This window comes from Heliconius melpomene, chromosome 14, assembly GCF_056956725.1.
Source record: "Heliconius melpomene rosina isolate 202511_hmr_F chromosome 14, ASM5695672v1, whole genome shotgun sequence".
In the NCBI taxonomy this organism is placed as follows: Eukaryota; Metazoa; Arthropoda; class Insecta; order Lepidoptera; family Nymphalidae; genus Heliconius; species Heliconius melpomene.
The window spans coordinates 4,874,850-4,897,142 of NC_140402.1; the positions used below are offsets into that span (position 1 = coordinate 4,874,850).

Below are 22,293 nucleotides of genomic sequence, written 5' to 3' on the forward strand. Positions count from 1 at the left end.
TTAAATATAAATAGCTTTTTATTATTAATGTCCTCTTGTTTATAAATTGAAGTTAAAACAATGTAAATTCTTAATAATTAACCTATAATTTTTTTTGTATAATTAATTACTTTAATAAACAGTTTGTTTTAATTGAAATTGTTTAATTATACATTTTAAAAAATTTCAGACATTCGTGCAGTCCTAGAGTACTTTCTTAATTGATTTTACAGATATGAATTATTTATTTAGAATTCGTCATTTCTATTACAGTAGATAGATTAATAGGGATCAAAACACTTAAACGATTTTATTTGCTATTGATAATGGAACATTGAACTTATTAGGACCAATTGTTGGGTTATCCGCAAATAGAACAATGCAATCGTAATTGTAATTTCTAATTGTTATTGTGAAAGTACTAGATACATCCAAATTACATAAAGTTTTTCCGTATAGTTCCATACAGTTTTTCATAAGAACACTCCGTTCCCCTTTTGTCCCCTCATTTTCTGTTCCCCATTTTTTTAAATATGGTGCCATTACAGGAAAGAAGTCACAACTTACACTTTGCAGTAAGTTTTTAGAACATTTTATGACTCATTAAAATTATAATTGTCCAATGTTTATTATTATTAAATTCAAAAACACCAAGGCTAAAATTGACTTGAAGCAATTGAATTACTATTTAATAAGATATACATGCAAATTACTTAAATTTTTTTAGTATTTTTTAGGTTCACGCTATATCCCATTCATGGCGGAGTAGGGAGAGCGAACATAGGAACTTATTGTTAAGACACTCCGTTCCCCATAAAACTTTATGTTCCCCATTTTTCGAAATATGGTGGTATTTATTACGCGATACCAGAATGAAGAAATAAAAATATATTTCATTACAATATATTCATAACTTACACTTTGCAATAAGTTTTTACAAAATGTTATGGCAATCATTTAAATTATAATCGTCCAATGTTTATTATTAAATTTAAAAACACTAATACTAAGATTGTTAGTAATTGGTGTTATAAGAAAAATAAGATAAATCACCAAGTAGCTCTAGCCAGACGAAACCAGAAATTTTTACTACTTTACTTATATAAAATAATACATTTTTTTTTCCAATTCTGGTGTGGTAATATTGTACATTGTGGGTTTAGTTTAATGGTTTTATGGTATAAAATAAATACACGAAAACTGTTATTGAATAATGTATATTTAAAAAAACAGTAAATTTATTGTTTACAAAATTTCTTCACTAATAATAATAATTTTAAACGATTGATAATAGAATATTTAAAATAAATCTTTATAACAAACAATAACAACAAATATATGTATATATATAAAAATATAGTTTTTAGCAGTCTTTACATAAAAACATCACAATTTCCACTCTTACGATTAAGAATCCCTCATTCATTTATTTACCTTTGTATATAATTATGTACCAATGTAGATATAAATGATGATATACAAACATTTTACTTCTCAATTTTTTTTTCTCTTACACGAAGTAAGCACTAGAAATATATTTTTTTTTCAAAATATGTTAATATGTTTGTTACTGCCCTCTGCGCTCAACTTTCTGAGCGGGCAAACGAATATAATTAATTAATTATTAATTATCCCCCCCGAATGAGAATCGAACCCATAATCATTGTAATTACAGGCAGACTCTCTTCCATTGCGCCCACATGGCCCTAAATAAAACTAATTTAAATATCTTAATTGTTAACTTAACAACGAGAAAAAAGGTGTGGTTAAAACTTATAGTATACTTATTCATAATTACAACCATAGTTAAAAAATAAAAATCACTCATCTCTCCTCTAGTTATTTAACATTTATAAATTAAAAGGTTTCATAATAAAATTTCTTCTAACTTTATACATGCAGGTGTACTATTATATAAATTATTCTAAGATACATAAATATTTTATTTTTGTTTTTTTATTAATAAAAATATTAAATAATTAGGGCACCAAATACTTAGAAATATACGGTTTTTAGGTACAAGAAATAATAATTAAAAACGAAAACGTACCTTTTACTTACATAAATATGTTATTATCAGCTTCACGCTGTATCCCGCATGTAGCAGGTTAGGCAGAGGAAACCTAGCATTAAGGCCCTCCATCCTCTACTTTCCCCCAAGCTATCCAGGCTTTGCTTTATAGAGCTTTACCGGTGAGAAGGAATTAAAATATTAATAAATAATATATCATTCCCCGAGTGAAGTTCAAACCCATAATCGTCGCCCTTACAATCACGCATTTGTGCCACTGCGCCATGAGGGTCTCGATTTATATACATACATATCTAGATTAAATTATAATACTATACTATAATATATAGATAGATACAAAAATATGTATTTATTGTATGAATAGGTGAATTAAATAAATTCTAAAAACATTAACATTTTAAAGCGAATACACTCTGGTATTTTTATAAATTCGGTAATATCAATTATTACGAGGATATTTAATATTATTATTATATTAAAATCTTGATACTTCATTTGACCTCGCGTACTCCTCTTTTCTTTGTGGATCGGTGACCATGTCTCTCTGCCTTCTCCTTTCCAATGTGTAGATATATCTGTAAGGAATAAATGGATTTAGAAAACAATGATTTCGATGTTTGCTTTAAAGTTATTAAAAAAAACCGACTTCAAATTGATACCTTAAAAATGAAAGAACAATAAAAAATTTGAAAATTACGATTTTGGGTTCTATTAAATAGATAAATGTCTACAATAGTTGATTTTTTCATATATTTTCCATGTATTGACAGCGATCAGTTACAATTTTATATATGTAGGGCTGGCACTGGCAGGGTAGGCAAAGGGAACCTACTATCTAATATAGGTTGGTGGTAAGGTATCTAATGTAGCATTAAATAAAAAAACATTTTCACGAATGGGAATCGAACTTACAACCAGTCGCTCTTACAATCACACACCTGCCACGACTTTCCTCAATGATATATATAGATATGTCAAGAGCACATTTTAGTTTTTTAGGCATAATTAATAGTCTTGACTAACTTGGCAACAATATAAAAAGACTGGATATCATTTAAACTTTTTACAATTTGTTTTCCTCCATACAACCTTGATCGAGGTTCTTGGCTCGCGATGATATATAGTGCACATTAGCTAGGCATGCCTCTTTCGTTTCAAAATCATTTTCACGCATTCTTGTCACATAAAGCTTAGATATATTGAGATATTTCTCAATATCGGCATCTCAGTTCATGTTAGTTTAATAACTTGGCAACTAGATTTTACTTTGGGAAAATGTGGTTGATATATATTTTTTTCTATTTTACTTATTTGTTATTTCTTTTTACTATCATAAATAGAAATAAATCAAAAATTAAATTAGCTTTACGCTGTATCCCGCATGCAGGGTAGGCAGAGAGAACCTAGTGTTAAGACAATACATTTCCAAATTTCCGCTGAATTTTTCGAAGCATTGTGTATAGAGTGGCGGAACTCAACGCCGGGCTTTCGCTTTCGAAAATATTAAAAAATAATAATTCATTCCCTCTAGTTAATATCTGACTCAAAATCATTGGATTACAGTCATACCGTCATTTCTCTGCGCCACAACGGCCTCAGAACAAAAGTAAATATTTTTAGCATTTTGAAATTAATTTCCATAATAATAAATTGAAAGTAATTAATTTATAAGCCGGTAAATAATTTATATTGTTTTCTTTTATATTTTTTTTATATCCTCCTTTTATACTAAGAACAAATGAATACACTATACCGAATATTAGAAACCCAACGACCAAAATGCATTAATTGGTATACAATTGTATCCGTACTTAGTCTAAAATACGTCCATTCCTTATATTAAATAGATGTGTCTTTACCCTGGCATCTATATCTTTGTTTGATGAATGTAGATATACCACATTCTTAATAGTTCATATACGAGTGCAGGTCTATTCATCAATTCTGTGAATTTAATTAGGTTTTTGTGACTATAGCTTTAATAATAGCTATTTTTTAAATATTGCTAAGCGTTGAATGAATTATTTGCAATGAATAAATTTGGTGTAATAAATGAGCTGTGATTCAGCTCATTTATTGAACGAATAAATTTTAAATTATGTCTGTGTATAGATAGTCTAATGAAACAATATTTAGTTTTTTATAAGCTCAATTATAAACATATTTTGGTAACCTTCCTATGGTTGAAATGAGAGAACTAATTACATTTCTAGCTCTGGTAACAAAACAAAACGCGGCGTTGAGTTCTGCTACCTAACAGACTGACAGAGTGTCTCAGCACAAGGTTCTTTCTGTCTTCTCTGCTACATGAGTGAAACAGTACGAATTTATTAATATATAACTTTGCAATGTAAACAAATGATTGACAACATAATTAAATATGTTCGCATTTTTTTCATCAGCTACATCTTAATTTGCTGAGAGCATCGCTTTCACTTGTCTCTCATAAATAATTTTATGTTCATTTTAATAAGTCATTGGTAAAAGTGAAACCTCTCGGCCGATTTCAGTTATGTTTTTATCTGATTTCATATTAAGTATGTTTATATTAAAAATTATAGGCCTTTTTTCTTTTTAATGTAACATAAAGATAACATTTATATCATTTGAGGGCAGTCGTGTAAGCGCGGTAGATTGTGGGTTCGATTCCCACTCGAGGAAATTAAATACATATTTCAAGTTTTCATTTCTGATAACAATATGTAAAATGGTAAAATTCAAATATATGCATTAAAACGTGGCCTTTGTAAATTTTCCTCTTTCGTTTAACTCAATGTCCATTGAATGTAATGCAGGATAGCTACCAGCAAATGTAATAGATTGTACCATTGACTTTGAAAAGAGCAACTGTTGAGTTTCTTGCCGGCTCTTCTCAGCAGAACTGCCTTCCGAACCGGTGGTAGCTTTTTGTTCATATGTTCATTCGACGATTCAAAAGTGCTTATAATAATTGCCTATTTGGATAAAGAATATTTAGAATTTTTGAATTTTAAATTCCAAGGACTAATTTCTTATGGAATGCACATATTATGTGCTCGTGGAGACACCTGGTGATGAGCACGAATATCGGATCACACTTATGCAATGTCATCAGCGGGAAATATAGCAACAATATATGGAAACCTCTCAAAGTTTAAAATGTTAATATTTTTTATATATACGGTATTGGTTAATGAAAATCTAAAAAGCTTTAATATTAGAGCTCTGTAGATTTTCATTAACCACGACTGTATATAAAAAAAAATTAATGACGTTTTAAAGTTTGAGGGGTCTCCTTTAAAGTGGGAAATTTTCACATCCGACAATGTAAATAGGGATCGGTGATATATTCTGAATAAAATAACAATATAAATATCTTATAAAATTAGAATATATTAAAGACACGACAATAAAAATAATGTCTATTAACAAATATTGTCTAATAATAAAAAAACAATTTTGCTTGGTGTGCGAGTTAGCCCCCTGCTGTGTGCAGTATATAAATTTAGTATCAAAAATTTTTGTATTTTTATTACTTTACATTTTCTTCGCGTATAATACGTGATAATTGCGTAGAGATGAGTCACTGTGAATTTCCAACTATTTTAAATAATTATTGTTCTTTATCTAACTTGAGCGTTGAAATATTAAAATATTCAGGACAGGTTCTTAGTTAGTCTGAACTGTTTCTCGTTAGTTTTCAATTAAAATGTAAAAAGAAATTAATAATTACAAACGTTTTACCCTCTGTATATTAGGGTAGGCTATCGTGCGTAGAATTTTAAATAGATTAATGCATATTAAGATACACAGAGAGAGTGTAGTGTTCAAACACTAAGTTCAAGCGTGAAAATTAAAATAGTTTAACTATGTCAAATAATATCATCATAATCACCCCGATCGGGAATACAATCTAGAACCATCGAGTTTACAATCAGCCTCGATAATTTCATTTTAACAATAAACTGGAAATTAAAAAATACTTACACAAAAAATAATATAGCAACTACGGTTAGGGCTGCGTCGAACAAATAAAAGGCCCCTGGAAATGTCTCGATGGTGTGGACGTAAATGAAGCTGGACGTAGGCATGTATATGATTGGGGCCAAAGCTTCCATCACACCCATTACTGAGTTGAGTTTCGCTGTAACAAAGATATTAATTGTAATTTTTATAATAATTATAAAATTATTTTGAATATTACAACACAAAATCAAAATTTATAGTGTATTCTATAGCGCGATACGCGGTCTAAACTTAGTGTTAAGATACTCCTTTTACCAACTTTCGAGACAGTGCCTGTTAAGTTATGGAACTCAACGACTTCCAGCCACGGTTTATCTTGTTACCAAAATTAATATATTTTATGAGTATGGAAAATGAACCCACACTCATCGCGTTTTCATTCAAGCGACGTAACGCTACAGAATGACGGCCTTAATAATAGAAAATTATTTTAAGAATTATATCTAAAGCTATGAATTATTCTTTAAACTCTGTTTTTGTATTTCAAAATGAAATTTAACATTAAAAACAGAATTTGAAATTATTGTTTAATAGAATTGTGTACCTATATATTTCACTATTTTTAATATATAGACATAACATTGTAAATAAATATCTTATGACATCGCATTTAAAGTTCAGCATTAATTATAGAACCAAGATGTAAAAAGGTCAAATCTTATTTTAAGCTGTTAATATCAAAATACAGCATAAAATCAATTTATCTATAAATTACATGTAATAGGATGAAACATAGATTAAAAATCAGCTTCACGCTGTATCCCGCACACTGCTGGGTAGGCAGAGGGAACCTAGTGTTTCATTTCCCCTTTTTCTGCCCAGTTCTGGAGGCAGAATTCAGGAGTGGCAGAACTCAACGCCGCGCTTTGCCTCGACACCAGAGTGAAGAAATGGAAATATGAACGTAAATAAATATTTCACTTCCTCGAGTGGGAATCGAATCCTCAACCGTCGCGTTACAGTCACACCCTTGTGCCTCTGCACCACGTTTAAAAAAATATATTCTGCAATCCAGTTTATAAAGGAAGCAACTGAGTTTGTATAACATAGTAACATAATTCACACTAACCTAGTATGTAAGCTACTATTGCGTAAACTTACTAGTATATAGAAGCGGTTGCTCATAATGAACGTGCCTTCTAATAAAGGCAGAAAAAAATATACTTCTAAACCAATAGAAGAATGTATTTTCTTTTTCAGTTTCTCTCTATATCCCGCAAATCCCGCGAAACTGTTAAAACTCCGTTCCCCACTCTCCGCCGAATCTTTCGATTCTTGGAATCCACATTGAAACTCACACAGTACACTCTCGGTGGAGCTTGAGGTATGCCGAGGTCTGATAGTTATTGGACTATCACAATCTTAAACACTGCCTTTTCGTTTGCTGATGATGCTAAGTGTTCTGCTGAGCAGCTCCTGGAAGTAGCTTCTCCATTTCTCCTTCACAGAGGAATGAGTACAAAGCAACCTGCCTTGGGAATCTCTGACGCGAAGAGATTTTGCGATATCTTGCGTCGCTTTATCCCTGGCACGTGCCAGATTGTAAATGAGCTTCTGCCTCTTTACAGTATCGAATTTATCATTTATAGTGATAATAAATTCTGACTGCAGGGTCTAACTACAGCTTTCAGGTGTCTGCTTTTCTTTCCAATTCCATATTGATAAACGCAACTACGCCGACCCACCCAAATGGAGATCGAATCCACAACCACGGCACTTACAATCAAATCCAACCCCACGCTATAATAAACTATATTTATTTTAAAGATTTTTTCTATTAAAAAAAAAAACAATAACAAAAACTTAAAACGAAATCATAAAAACATTAGTATACCTATTACATTCTAGAAAAATATCACAATCTCATTTTCTGGCCAGACGGTGTACTCTCTCGGTCTCGTAATCCGGTGTAACGACCACTCGACAATGCCGGGATAGATAAGGCAGACAGTAATTTGGTTTATAAAACCTTTAATGTATAGGATTTTCTTGCCAGGGCTTTCAAAATAAGCATTGTTGTTAACGTTGTTATAAAAACGTTACTTTAATTAAATAAAAATAAAATAAATAACTTTCACGCTGTATCCCGCACACAGCAGGGTAGTCAGAGGGAACCTAGTGTTAAGATACATACGTAAATAAATATTTCACTTCCTCGAGTGGGGTTCGAACCCACAAATATTACTTTAATTGATATTATGATTAATGTTTTATTTAGTTAAAGGTTAACGCGGTGGTAGTATGTTCGATTCTTACATGAGGGAATTATTTATTATAATAAAATGAATGAATATTATAATATCTTCATTTCCTAACACCGATAACGAGGCAAACGTGCCTATGAGTTCGGCGCTGTTCTCGAGTAAACATAGATCTCGGCTTCCAGCTCTTCTATTCAGAAGTCAAGAAGGACGTATTAATTAACATTTAATGTGGCTCTCATTTCATTATATTTTTGTTATTATATTCTTATTTAATCTTTATTATATAAAAAATTAAATAAATAATTAATAGACACCACTCCTAAATGTCAAGCAACTATGTCATTTATAGGAATGGCATCCATTGCAAAACTATGTAACATACATTTCTTGAGTCAACTAATTATATATTTACATTTAACTTTGCTGTAGCTTATTGCGGCTGTAGTTTTTACGTAATTCTAGCCATAAACTGAGTAAAAACGGTAAAGCATCGCAATACATTTCTTAAGATATATAACATACTACTATATACTCAAGAAATATGTCACGAATGGCTCGACGGCGTTGGGGGGTGGGGGAGGATTGAATCTATTGGGGGGATTGAAAAGTTTATTTTTTTTAATTTCCTTGTTCTGATAACTCGGCGTTAAGTACTGCAACACAACAAACCACGCTGTCTCAAAAACTCGGCGGTAAAAGAGGAACAAAAGTGCCTTGATCTCAGATTCCCTCTACCTACTCTGCTATGTGCGGGATACTGCGTGAAGCTAAAAAAATATTATATATTGTATTAATAAATATACCTATACATATTAATGAAAATAGTTTACCAATTTCTTCTACATCCACCACTTTTGTTGCAAGAGACCTCACAGCAGTTAGACCAGTAGGGCTGAGGATATTAAAAAGAGGTGCTGAGTAAAACCAGAGCCTAGTTGATGCCAGAGCTAGGACTAAGCATCCAGCTATCCTGCTGATGCCAGCCATTCCACCAATGATGCAATCTTGAACATGTAGCTTCTTGCATAGGATTGTTATGCAAAATAGCGTACCTGTGGGAAGAATACATAAGTTTTAATATATTGACATGTAAAAATAAGCAACTAATTGTGAAATAATGTTCTCTTAGCATTATTTTTTTTAATTATACATATTTTATATATGATACGTTTAGTATATTTACAATAACTGTAAATTAAATAACGGTTTGCAAAAATGCGGCCCTATATCCATTTAATCCCAAAAATAATATTATTAAAAGTTTTCAACTCAAATGTTAATTGTATGCATTGGAGAGTGGTGGGCATTTATCTCATTAATAATCTCAATAATAATTAAAACTGTTTTCAATTATAAAATACATTAAATTTTAATTCTTTTTGTCCTTACATGAGGCCAGTCGTGGCGCAGGGGCACCAAATGTGACTGTAAACGCGACTGGTTGTGGGTTCGATCCCCACTGGAAGGAATGGAATATTTATTTAAATCTATATTTCCATTGCTTCGCTCTGGTGTCGACGCAAAGGGCGGCGTTGAGTTCCGCGTCGAGAATTCGTTGGAAAGTGTGGAACGGAGTGTTGTAACACTAGGTTCCCTCTGCCTACCCTGCTGTGTGCGGGATACAACGTGAAGCTGATTTTTTTTTATAAGCGTAGGTATATCTTATGAAAATACGAGTATGAACCGTTTTCTTTAAATATAAATTATCTAAATATTATTATCATCAAAATCTCTTACATCGACGCAATAAGCACTAATACATAAAAAAAATATTTAAGTCAATTAAAGTTGACACTAATTTAAATCTTTAATAATAAAAAATATATTTTTATTATTACAGATACCTGACCCACCAAATTGCTGACATTTCGTTAAAAATTGGAAATGCAAATTTTTGTGTAAAGAAATTAAGATTTTTATGCCATAAATACTAACAATAAAATACGGGTTTCTGAGTTTAAATGGACAAGTTTAATTAGTTATTTTCATTGGTTATATTTAAAACGAAAATCCATACATACGTCTGTCTGTGCATATAGTTATTTGCGGGATAAAATAAAAAAAAAGTTTGTCTAGAGGGGCCTCTGAGACCCCACGTCCGTATTTAAAGGTTAATTATCCCAAAATGTATTTTTGTATATTAGATTTTTTAATGACTAGTGACGCTAAATTGTAAAAAATAATATTTTTTGCACTATCTTGGATGGCTCTTTATCGATCTTTGCTCATATTTATAACTAACCTACCCCACTATCTAACTACTAAAACTGACATAACGAACTATGACCCCATCATACTGCGTACGCTACAAGAGAGTAATAAAAATATATGAAACTTTAAAAAAAGGTAACTAAAAGAATTCCTTTTTAAAGATTATTTAGTTTTATTTTGTTAAAATGTTGCAGTTTAAACAAGATGAATCTGAGTTTGATTCCCATTCGGGGAAATGAAAATACTTAGTTAAATAATTACCCCTTTGTGGCTCTGGTAGACAAAGCTTGCCGTTACTTAGCAGGGTAGGCAGAGGGAACCTAGTGTTAATACACTCCGTTCTCCATTTTCTACCAAATTCTGAAGGTATTGCGTGTTAAGTGGCAGAACTCAACGCCCTTACCAGAGCGAAGAAATGAATATTGAAAATATAAACGTAAATAAATATTTCACTTCCTCGAGTGGGGATCGAACTCACAACCGTCGCGTTACAGTCACACCCTTCTGCCGCTGCGCTACGACGGCCTTATTCACTTTAATTAATTTTTAAATGTAAGTTATACCACTTTCCCGATGACAGTCATTATCAGTAATTTCATAAATAGTGATATTAAGTATGTATTTACTTATCAATGAGAGATAATGAGAACGGTTTTCGTAAACGCGTAAAAACTTATCGAAATGCAAAAAAACGAAGGAAGTCTTTTATTTGACCTCATAATATTTGGTTGACTATGTAAATATATTAATTATAAGAACAAAAATTAAAATAACATTCCATATTTTCTGTACGGAAAATTTATATTTATATAGGTATATGAATTTTATTTACTTAACACATATGTATGAAATACGAAGTTATCGGTATTTACTACGGTTGATCTATAGAATTAAGCTTTCTGTCAAATCGAATTTGAACCGATATCAATCGCGTGCCGTCAAAGTTGTGTAAAATTAACATTACAAACCTGTATAGCCTCATTTTATTTTTCGTAATATAGTATGGTAAGCATAGTAGGGTAAGCAGAGAGAGAGAGAGAGAGTGAGTGAGTGAATGAGTATTGCCTAAACATTCTGTTTTGCACTTGCGGTCCCAATCAGGTATATTTCCTAAACCACACAACGTCCTTTCACCAGAATAGATAAAGGGTTATCTATAATAATTTATTCTCTAAGTGTGAATCAAACCCACTACCTTCATATACAATTAGATCTTATTGCACCAATATAGCTTTTCAAAATTAAAATAAATAAATAAAATCCATACATACCACACAATCCAAGAACAGTATTAATAGTTCCGTAAATGCTGTATTCCACTTCGTTAAAGTTGAACTTTTTTATGGCGTACAAATAGCTTACTTGTGAATCACCTGGAAATAATAATCGGGAATTATTATTGGGGCAACATATATCTAAATATCTACATTACATAGGAAATCCATACTAAAATACAATAATTGTTGTTTTAAACATCTAAATATACATTTTTTTAAATTAAAATGTTTGTTTTGTATGTTTTTTTTAGCTTTAAGCTGTATTCCGCACATAGGTTATTCATAGGGAATCTGGGAACCTAGTGTTATGGTGGTGTTTCTATTAACCTTTAAGTATGGACGTCGGGTCTGACAGACCAGACAGTTCTACGAATTTTACAAATCGGCCTCTTCTCGGTGACCTCCGCCACCGAGTCTCTCAGTACCTTTCGTGTTAATGACAAAATGAATGTAGATAGCAGTGGTTGTGTCTCTGGGTTCAAAACACGTGAGTATTTAACTTTCTAAACGGGGCCTGGGTCTGTCAGACCCGACGTCCATGTTTCCCATACATGAATGATTTCAAAACGCCATATATTTTTATAATATTACAAAATATACTTTAATATTTTAATTGTATTATTTGTATTCAAATGTTTTTATTGTTTTATATCATATATTATTTGGCATTGTTTGTTATATATTTTAGTAATATAAATATAATTTACCTAAAAAAGATTAATTTTTGTTAGTTTTTATGATAAAATGGAAAAAAATGATCGACCTAGCACGTTAGGGACAAAAATATTGGTACTTTATAATCAACATCAAACAAAAGAATTGGACGACGACATTTTATAAAGAAAATAACACTTTATCGCATAAAAAGAGGCGTTTCGTATACTAAACTACTCTAAGAATTGAGAATGACTTTGACTCGCGTTTCGCGATCTGATCTATCATTTATTGAACATGAAGCAAAAAAAAATAGTTTTGGGATCTTGAAAAACATGTACACTTTGCCCCCAAAAGATATATAGAAACACAACACATACTTATGTTGACTGCAATCGTTCTGTTTGCCTACAATGTTGAAAGCCATTGTGTATCGATGTTCAATAATACCTTATCTTGAGGTGTTGTCAAAATTTTTATTTTATAACATAAGATGTAATTTCTTTATTTTTTTTATTTGTTAGACTTTATATTTTGTTAAAAAAATATTTATTTTATTATCTGTCTTTTTTTTATAGTATTATTTTCTTAAGAGTCATCCCATGTGGCCAAAGACTGAAATTGTGACTTTAAGTTACTTAAATCGTTGTGATGCGTAAACTTTAATAAAAAGTGATTTTATTTATATTGATTTTGCTTGATTTGAGGCTATTCATGTAAACTAAAACATAAAATTGTCTTCTTCCTTTAAAAAACAGCCGGAATATGACCAATAAATACACTGGTCTGACAGACCCGACGTCCATATGTATGTTATAAAAAAATCACGTCCATAGTTAAAGGTTGATACTTCCGATCCCCACTTTCCGCCAAATTCTAGCAGTGCTTGTTGAATGGGCGATAACCACCTCTGTGCCACGACTGGCCCCGATTAGTATGTTAAAATTGTCAAATATCTAAGACAAAGTTTTCGATATGTCTAAATCCTTTCAGCACGTTCACATAGAATTCTGGCGAAGTGATTGGTGCTGAACTGGCACCCTCGGATCGCCATAATTAAAGAAGAACAAGAAAAAGAATAGAATTCTTATTGGACAAAGTCATCTTTACTACTTGTATTACTAGGTTTATTGTTTTAGTTTGTAGACTTAGCTCTTAGCACACATGAAAATTCTTCGAAAGTGACACATTCCAATACTTGAATTATTGTTACGATTTTATTAGGTTGCCAAGTAACTGAATTTGACCCAATTATTGAAGGTGATAATGGTATTATCGAGCTAGTCTAGTAATGGAGACAACTAATATAGATTAGGACTGATATAGGCCACAGGTAACCCTGAGGCCAGTTGTGGAATCGATTCCCACTTGATTCTTTTTCTTTTTTTCGCTCTGGTGTCAGGCAAAGCGCGGCGTGGTTTCTGTTGATACACACACAACATCTCCAGAATTTGGAGAAAAATGAGGAATAGAGTGTTTTAACACAAGGTTCCCTCCGCCCACCCTATTAGTGTACATACTATGTATTATACATGTCACGAATACATTTTTTTTATATATTTAATTATATTGAAAACAATATAGTACTTTTTCAGATTATTTGAAACTTATATTATTAAAATCGAAATTTTGGAACGTTACGTTTCGTTTATGGCTGGTGAAAGTAGTTTAAATTTTTCGGTCAAATTTGGTCATGTAGTAGTATCGACACCTTGACTAAAGGATTTATGAATATAGCTAATTTAAATATTTTATTATAAATTTTAGTTTATATTTTAAACTCAATTTTAATAGCTCGAAAAAAACACATAAAACTTTACTATACAAGTATAAAATGAATGAGGGGGTGAAATCGTAATTTGTTATAGAATTGATTTCATTAAATTCTTCTTTTAATCTCGATGATGAAAAAATATTTGATTTTAATTAAAAGTAATTATCAGTTAACATATTTTTATGATTATATAACTTAAATTTGCTATAATAGTTGAAGGCACAAATGATATTTAGAATTTTCATACAAATATAACTATGGCCTTACTTGAAAAATAATATCTACTTATATATATAACTAGCGGCCCGCTCGCGGTTTCACCCGCGTGAACTATGTTATTATTAATTTCTGTCTCCATGACTACGTCCTAGTGACGTCTATGCAAAATTTGAGACTCCTAGCATTTGTAGTAACGGAGTTTCATTCAAACTTTCGACCCCAAAAACAACCTCTTAGAAGTTGAATATTGCAAATTCCCGTCTTAGCGAGCACCTACGTCCTATAAGTAACTCCTATGCAAAATTTCAGATTCCGAGCACATGTAGTTTCTGAGATTTCGTGATGAGTGAGTGACCTTTCGATTTTATATATATAGATATAGATTACTTCCTTATATATAATTACTTCCTTCTTAACTAATTCCAAACACTACTTATGTTAAAAGCATGTCAATGAAACTGAGGCGACAAACGACTTTCACGTCATAAATTAAGATAAGAAAAAAATTAAACAAAAACGATAAGAATCCAACGTGTATTTGTATACCTATATAACATGAGGAAACTTAAATTATTTTATAATAAAAATAAATTAAAATATCTGTATAAATATTTGTATAACTATATAGGAATAAAGGATAAATTAAATATTTCGATTTATTTGAATTATTATATTATATCAATCAGCTTCATTTGTATCATGCACACAGCAAAGTAGACAGAGAGAACGAAGTGCTGAGACACTCCGTTCCCCATTTTCCGCCAAATTCTGGAGGCATCATAGTTTTAAGTTCATTCGAAGATTTAAAAATCTATTCGAATAAAGATTATTTTCACTTTTAATAGGTTATATAAAACTGAGTAAAGAGACTAAACTTTTAAACTAAGCCAAGGCTGAGTTTTAGTATATTTAATATGTGCTGTACCTTTTTTAATGATATCTTAGATAAGTATATCTCACGACAGATTCAAATAATAAAAAAAAAACTAAGTTGTGTATATTACTTTGTATTTTTATAGCTTATCTACTTTTGTATTTATATATGGTCTTTATTATTCATCTAACCTTGGCATATTGTTAAATTAATATTATTATAGTATAAAATATATAAGATTATACAATATTTAAATTTTGAGGCCGTCATGGCGCAGCGGCACAAGGGTGTGACTGTAACGCGACGGTTATGGGTTCGATCCCCACTCGAGGAAGTGAAATATTTATTTACGTTTATATTTCCATTTTTCGCTCTGGTGTCGAGGCAAAGCGCGGTGTTGAGTTCTGCCACTCAACACGCAACGCCTCAAGAATTCAGCAGAAAGTGTTGAATGGAGTATCTTAACACTAGGTTCCCTCTGCCTCATCAGCGTCGTTACAAAAGTAAAATCTAATATTAATATTACTAACTTAATTCCCTCGAGTGAGAATCGAATCCACAACCATTGTTAACAGTTACAGGCTGTACCACAGCGTTACTACGGTCTCGAGTATTTAATTTTTTTTTGTAGCCTACCTACTTAGTCGTCATTACAAGTTGATCTGCAAGACCTTGTATTTTATTCCGCTTACAGGAACGAGTGTATAGCCTGCTATATAACCAGTTTTGTACTAGCTGTCTATTTAAATATTTTGTATGTTTAATGAGTTAACTAACTGTTTTTACGCAGTACGAGCTCTTCTACTTTTCGATTATCGTAGATTCAAATACGAATTGAAATATTTACAGCTTTTATTTATACAATGTATAGGCTAGTTAAAAAAATTGAGTTCGAAAAAAGAAATAACTGAAATTTTCTGCTGATTTGTGTTAAATGCACGGGATGTGCAATAAAAAAATTTCGTATGATTAAAAAATATATGGAATATTGGGCTCGGAGTGTTTTAACACTAGGTTTGCACTATCTACTTTGTTACATACGGGATACCACATGAAGGTGATAAAAAAAATACTGACTCCTTAGTAGAATACCATCAGGCTCTTTTTACCAACTCAAGTATGCAAAATCTACAACTAAATATAAACAATCTTATTTTTTACAGTTTTAAAGTGCACACTTAGGAAAGAAAAATATTTTTTTGAAAACGTAAAAAAAAAATTTTTTTGTTTTCAAAAAGGTATTAAATGTAGAATATTATTTATGCAAATATCACAATGACATTTAAAAACACAAGAACAGGTACAAGAAAGGTATTAAAATAAAAATATTTCGATTTCATTCCATATGTTCATTTATACTGGTATTGTACCGACGTGGACATCATTTAATAAAAATATATTTTTGTTATTTCTTTCCTTATAATTGTTATACATTTTTTGTAGTACAATGGAACGGCGTTTGACGGAAAGCTTAATGGCTCTAGGTTCGATACCCACTCAGTGAAATTAATTATTTTCAATTCTAGTAAATGCGGCGTTGAATTCCGCCTCATAACACGCAATTTCTCGAAATCGAGCATATATTAAAGAACGAGATATGTTATACATTAAGTTCTTTTTTTTAACTTGAGATAACAGATCTTTACAACGACGCGACGCAGCGGTTGAATAGGCGAGAGGGAAAGCCGTTGGCGGCAAGGGCGTCCCCTGCGGGATTCGAACCTCGGCTTGCGGTCCTCAATCGTGCTGGTATATTAGGTTCCATCTGTCTAACCTTTTATACATGGGTGTATTGTGAAACTACAAAAAAATCTTATATTAACAGTTAAGGCACTTTTCCCTGACCATAAAGATTGTAGGTTCAATTCCTATACGAGGATAATTTATATTACGATTATAATTCCTTTTGACATAATATTTATTACTTATCAATTCTTATCGCGGAACTAGTATCATTTGATAGCATCCACGACCAGATTCATAATTAAAAGCTAATTGACGGCAATATATGACCAAGTAACTGGTTGGTATTTATTAAGCAACATGCCTAGATTGCTCTAAGTTGTTGTCGACGGAAGTTTAAAGTTAATTAACAAAAAAAATAATAAAAAAAATAGATAGGCAGATTGAACTTAGTGTTAAGACACTCCGTTCCACACTTTACGTCGCATTTTTCGCGGAATTTAACGCCGGAATTTTTGCCTTGGTGCCAGAGAGAAGAAATGATAACATAAATTTAAATTCATTAATTGGGAATAAACAAATAAGTTCAATAAATATTAGTCTTATTAACATTTGTTATTTACAAATGATAAAAATAATATTTTTAATTATTATAATACATATATAATTTCAAAATTTCAAAAATCAATTGTTTGAAACATTTTTAACGTTAATGTTGTTGATAAACATCAATTAATTTTAATTATGATTAGAAGTTAACTCGATCGCTAGAATTGTTGTTTTTTGTTTGTATGTTCGGAGACAGTTAACGGACAAACAATTAACGTCTACCGCATTCCTCATTATATTATCATTAGTTATTAAGGGAAATAAGATAACTATATTTTTAAAATGATAAATTATACTTATTTTCAATGTTAACTGTAATAAGGATAATCTACTAATTAGAAGATTAGATGTACTAAACTAGATAATATTAGTAGGTTACCTTCGTTTTGACTTATATATTACGGCGGTAATGTCACTATTTTCCTCCAAATTAATTAAAAAAATATATATTTGTAAATAAATGAAATTAAATGTGAATAATAAAAATGACAACTTGTATAAATGAATCCTATGAAATAGGAATAGGTGCTAACATTTACATATACTCGTATAAGTCTAATTATCAGAAATGTTATTAAAAAAAATCAACAACAAATGCTTAGCTATCAAAAATAAAATCATAAGGAATGGAGTAAACGCGTAACAAACTTATAAACCAATACAGTCGAATAAAAAACTTCTATTTTTTAAAGCTAGTTAAAAAGGTGAATGAAGTCATAAAAAAAGTAGACTATTCTTTATTAAAACGGCCTATGGCATACCGTCTATAGTTTCAGTTTCAAATTTCGTTAGTGAAATATGCATAATACCCTACTAATCGTATAGTGTATCGTCTGTAATATTCTAGTGTCAAATACGTAATCGACGTAAATAAGTCTCTGTAGGATTCCGTATATTAAATGGTGAAACGGAAACTTTATTGAACCATTTTGCTGTCCGTCTGTCGGTCTATCAAGACCATTTATCTCGGGATCGCGTTGAGACATTAAACTTCTAAGTCAATGCAATCAAAAGATATGAGCAATTATGCATCGATTTTGCTGTATTTTGTATGAAATTCAACAAGTAATCAATATTCTTTAAAATACTTCCCATGATATTTGGCACGAAATAAGAACTTACAATATAAATAATGAAAAAAATCTGTAAAATGAAAATTAAAAAATAATATTGATATTTCATACGAAATGAATGCGTACGCTCGCAAACTTAAGTTTGTTAATTGTACTTCCCGTTGGCTTACAATCCTAAAATTGGTACGGAAACCTCGGTAGCAGCCAGCTCGCACTTAACCGGTATTTTTTACGTTATCAGGTGCAAAAGTCACGAGGAAGAATAATGATGAATAAGACGCAATTAATACTTTTTTAACTTCTTGCTGTATCTAACTAACCCATTGCAAAAATATATTTTTTTCTTTATTATAATTATTATTTAGCATAGAAATCGTAATTAATTTCTGTAAATTTGTGTAAAGTGATTTAAATTCATGGTCATATTCTAAATATTCGTATTTAAATTCTATGGAAGTACTAATTACCCAATAACGTTGTCACATTGTTATTCAAGGTTTTCAGCAAAAGGAGAATTATTTAGTGATAAAGAGAACGCTTACTGAATCCATTGATTCTGTTTCATTAAACTGTAATGGCGTTTATTTAATTATAGAATAATTAAATCATGAATATTAATTAATCAATTATTAATAGATTTAAATTCATAAAAAAAACTGTTTGCTTATTTATTAATTTTTAATGATAATTATTATGTAAAACGACTTCATTACAAGTAACACAAAATTGAAAAACACCTAACAAATATTAATTAATTCCTATAAAATAACAAAGATAACAAAGACGAGGACAGTCGTGGCGAAAGGGAATATTTATCTAAATTTTTATTTTCATTTTTTCGCTCTGGTGTCATGGCAAATTGTGGCGTTAAGTTCCGCCTCCAGAATTCGGCGGAAAGTGGGGAACGGAGTGTCTTAACACTAGGTTCCCTCTGCCGTGTGCGGGATACAGCGTGAAGCTGATTTAATATTAAAATTACTTAAAATTAACTTAAAATTTGTGTTTATTTTTCTAAAGATATCTTTATAAAGATATTCTGCAATATAAAAAAAAACTTAGACTTATGTAACTATTTAACAATCAATGAATTATTAAAAACATTTTAAATTTAAATTTAATAATTAACTTTTATTGCTTTTTAATCTAATTATCTAGGTCAGATTTTATTATGCTAGTTTCTTAGCTATAGTATAATATCTCGAACAACCGACGTAGCGTGATAAAATTATGTTTTACCTCGTTCAACTGAGTGTAACGGCCTAAATCCAAACATACATAATATTACTATATTCTGATTTTAATGAGAAATAAGAATCATGAGAACTAAATCGTTCACATTCAATTAGATTTTTTTTTATTGTTTTTTAATCGCCTGTTAACTGTTTTATTGTATTTTCATTAAATATATCTATAGTATTATAGTATTGAATGGATTATTGACATATTTTCTGATATCGATTATATATTTTTTTATTGTTTTATGAGAACTTTAGTGAGAAAACACTCTCAAACTATATAATAAATAGTTTCTTATACATATGTATATTAATTTCAAAAAACTTAAACATGCTCAAATTCGTTCAATGCACCAATGCTTACTTTTTATACAAAAAATTTAAAACATTCATTTGTTATTTTATTAGTATTTTTTATATCTTTTTCAAGCAATTTTACTTTAATAAAAATTTTATTTCTCGAAACGTTTAATCCGGTTGGCAAAACTAATCGTGGGTCTTTGACCGTATCGCAAACAGACATTAGTCACACACGTCATTATATGATAATTATATTTACGCGAAATTTCGATCTCATCAAATAACTGTATGAGATATTAGAACGCGAAATGTTAGGGCTTTATCTTTATTGGGTCGATTGACCTGACACCAAAACTGTAAAAGTTATGAGCAAAAATAAATTATAATTAAATTAAAGCAGCTTCACGCTGTATTCCTCACACATCACACACACGTAGTGTTAAGACACTCCACTCCCCACTTTCCTTATTTTTTTATCCTTAGTAAACATTTTTAGATTATTGCAATTAACAGGATAAGCAGAAAATTACAGTATTTCGTCATTCGAACTTCCACTTTCCGCCGAATTTATTGAGGAAATGCGTGTTGAGTGGCGAAACTCAATGCCAGGATTTTGCCTTAGTGCCAATGCCAGAAAGAAAAAATAAAAATATTAATAAAAAATAAAAAGTATTTGTTTGTCTCACTTACCGTACAACGGTCCCACCATGAGGATGTATAACACTATTATTGACCATATCTCATTTCTCAGTCCAAACGCACGTGGTCTCACCACAACTAAAATGGTCTTGGCCACCAATCCAAAAACATCATTGAGAACACTTCTAAGATTACTCTCTTGATTCACTATAGTCCTGTTATCATCAGGAGGCAACACGTCTTCCAACCTTAAAAGTCCGAAGATAAATGTAACACTATATAAAACAATTAACACTGAAAACACACCGTAGTAGCCAATTGCCTTTAATATTATACCACTCAATGCTGTTCCCGAAGGTGTTCCCAAACTGACACAAATTGTAACGAGTCCCAAACGGAACGTTCTGCTTTCAACTGTAGTCCTGTCCGCCATAAAACTATACATTCCCATGAATATTATAATATAACTACCACTAAATGCCGCTGGTAAAGCTTCTATTAAAGCGGTGTCCACTAACGATAATTCGTAAAAATAAAAAGTTGCAAATATTAGACCTATATTCGCAATAATTTCTCCAATAAATGGTACCAGAATAAATATTTTTCGTTTCTTCGTGCGATCGCTCCATGCGCCAATAAAAAGCACTGCCACAGCCGGTATGCTAGTCTGCAAAGGGAACTTCCAGGCCATAACACTAGCCACCAAGGACTGCACCTGGTTCACCTCGTTCTGAAGTCCAGTGGTGTTTCTGTCTCTAATACGATCACATATCTCATCACCGAATTGAAAATGAACGCGGCAAGATTTTTCTAAATGCATATTTTGCACAGCCAACGAGGACAACGCCGTACAGAACATATAAACAAAGAGACATGGCTCCACCGTGGTCTCACTAAAACAGTATTTAATTTGTTTCAAAGCACTTTTGTATTTTTCCCGCCATGATATATTCTCGTCGTACGTAAGACGTATATTTGATTTGGTGAGACCGCTAGAACTGATGGTGACGGTGCTACCACTGGCGTTAGTACACATGTTGCGGTAAAAGTGAGAGTTGGTAAAAGTGTGTTGATATTTGAGGCACGGAGTGGCTTGCGGCTGCGTCCGATACTGACTGCTTAATATCTGACTGCGGTTACCCAAAACTTGAGTTATTGTCGATTAAGACCGCTCGCGTTGAGAGAGCGCTCGGGCGCTCGCATCTCTGGGTCTTAGCAGACGCGACGTACCTTTTTAATAACTTAGCCTATTATCTGAGCACCTTGAGTTACGCATCACATAATGTTGTTCCGTTCGACTCGTGTAAAGGTACGGACAGGTGCAATTGTTTGAACAACTGCGAATTTTTGCCTTACCGTTTATGGGTGGTGTTTCGAAATGTCATTCAATAAAGTCGATATCGATGACCTCGTAAGTGGCTTGGAAAAATATTTATTTACGTATATATATATGTTTTATATTGAAACATTACGTTTTAATTTTATTGTTTTCTGTTTTTTTTTGTCGTTCACAGCAGGTAGGCAG

At 31.3% G+C, this 22,293-nt stretch overlaps 1 protein-coding gene across 1 annotated transcript; it reads right to left on the reverse strand.

Annotated features, from left to right (window-relative positions):
• Window positions 1-1,182: 1,182 nt before the first annotated feature.
• On the reverse strand, window positions 1,183-22,066 carry LOC146532073 (putative peptidoglycan muropeptide transporter SLC46). The gene is made up of 5 exons (XM_085197365.1): window positions 20,820-22,066; window positions 11,703-11,804; window positions 9,051-9,272; window positions 5,978-6,134; window positions 1,183-2,586 (listed from the first exon to the last, which is right to left on the reverse strand). The coding sequence occupies exons 1-5, from the start codon at window positions 21,802-21,804 to the stop codon at window positions 2,487-2,489; spliced, it is 1,566 nt and encodes a 521-aa protein (XP_085053491.1). The 5' UTR covers window positions 21,805-22,066; the 3' UTR covers window positions 1,183-2,486.
• Between the last annotated feature and the right edge of the window lie 227 nt (window positions 22,067-22,293).

Bases quoted from the DNA above. Each gene is read 5' to 3' on its own strand.
- LOC146532073 (XM_085197365.1), bottom strand. From the start codon at position 21,804: ATGTGTACTAACGCCAGTGGTAGCACCGTCACCATCAGTTCTAGCGGT. The intron at 11,805-20,819 runs GTAAGTGAGACA...TATTATTTCCAG, and splicing joins CATGGTGGGACCGTTGTACG to GTGATTCACAAGTAAGCTAT. The intron at 9,273-11,702 runs GTATGTATGGAT...TTCTTCCCACAG, and splicing joins TACTGTTCTTGGATTGTGTG to GTACGCTATTTTGCATAACA.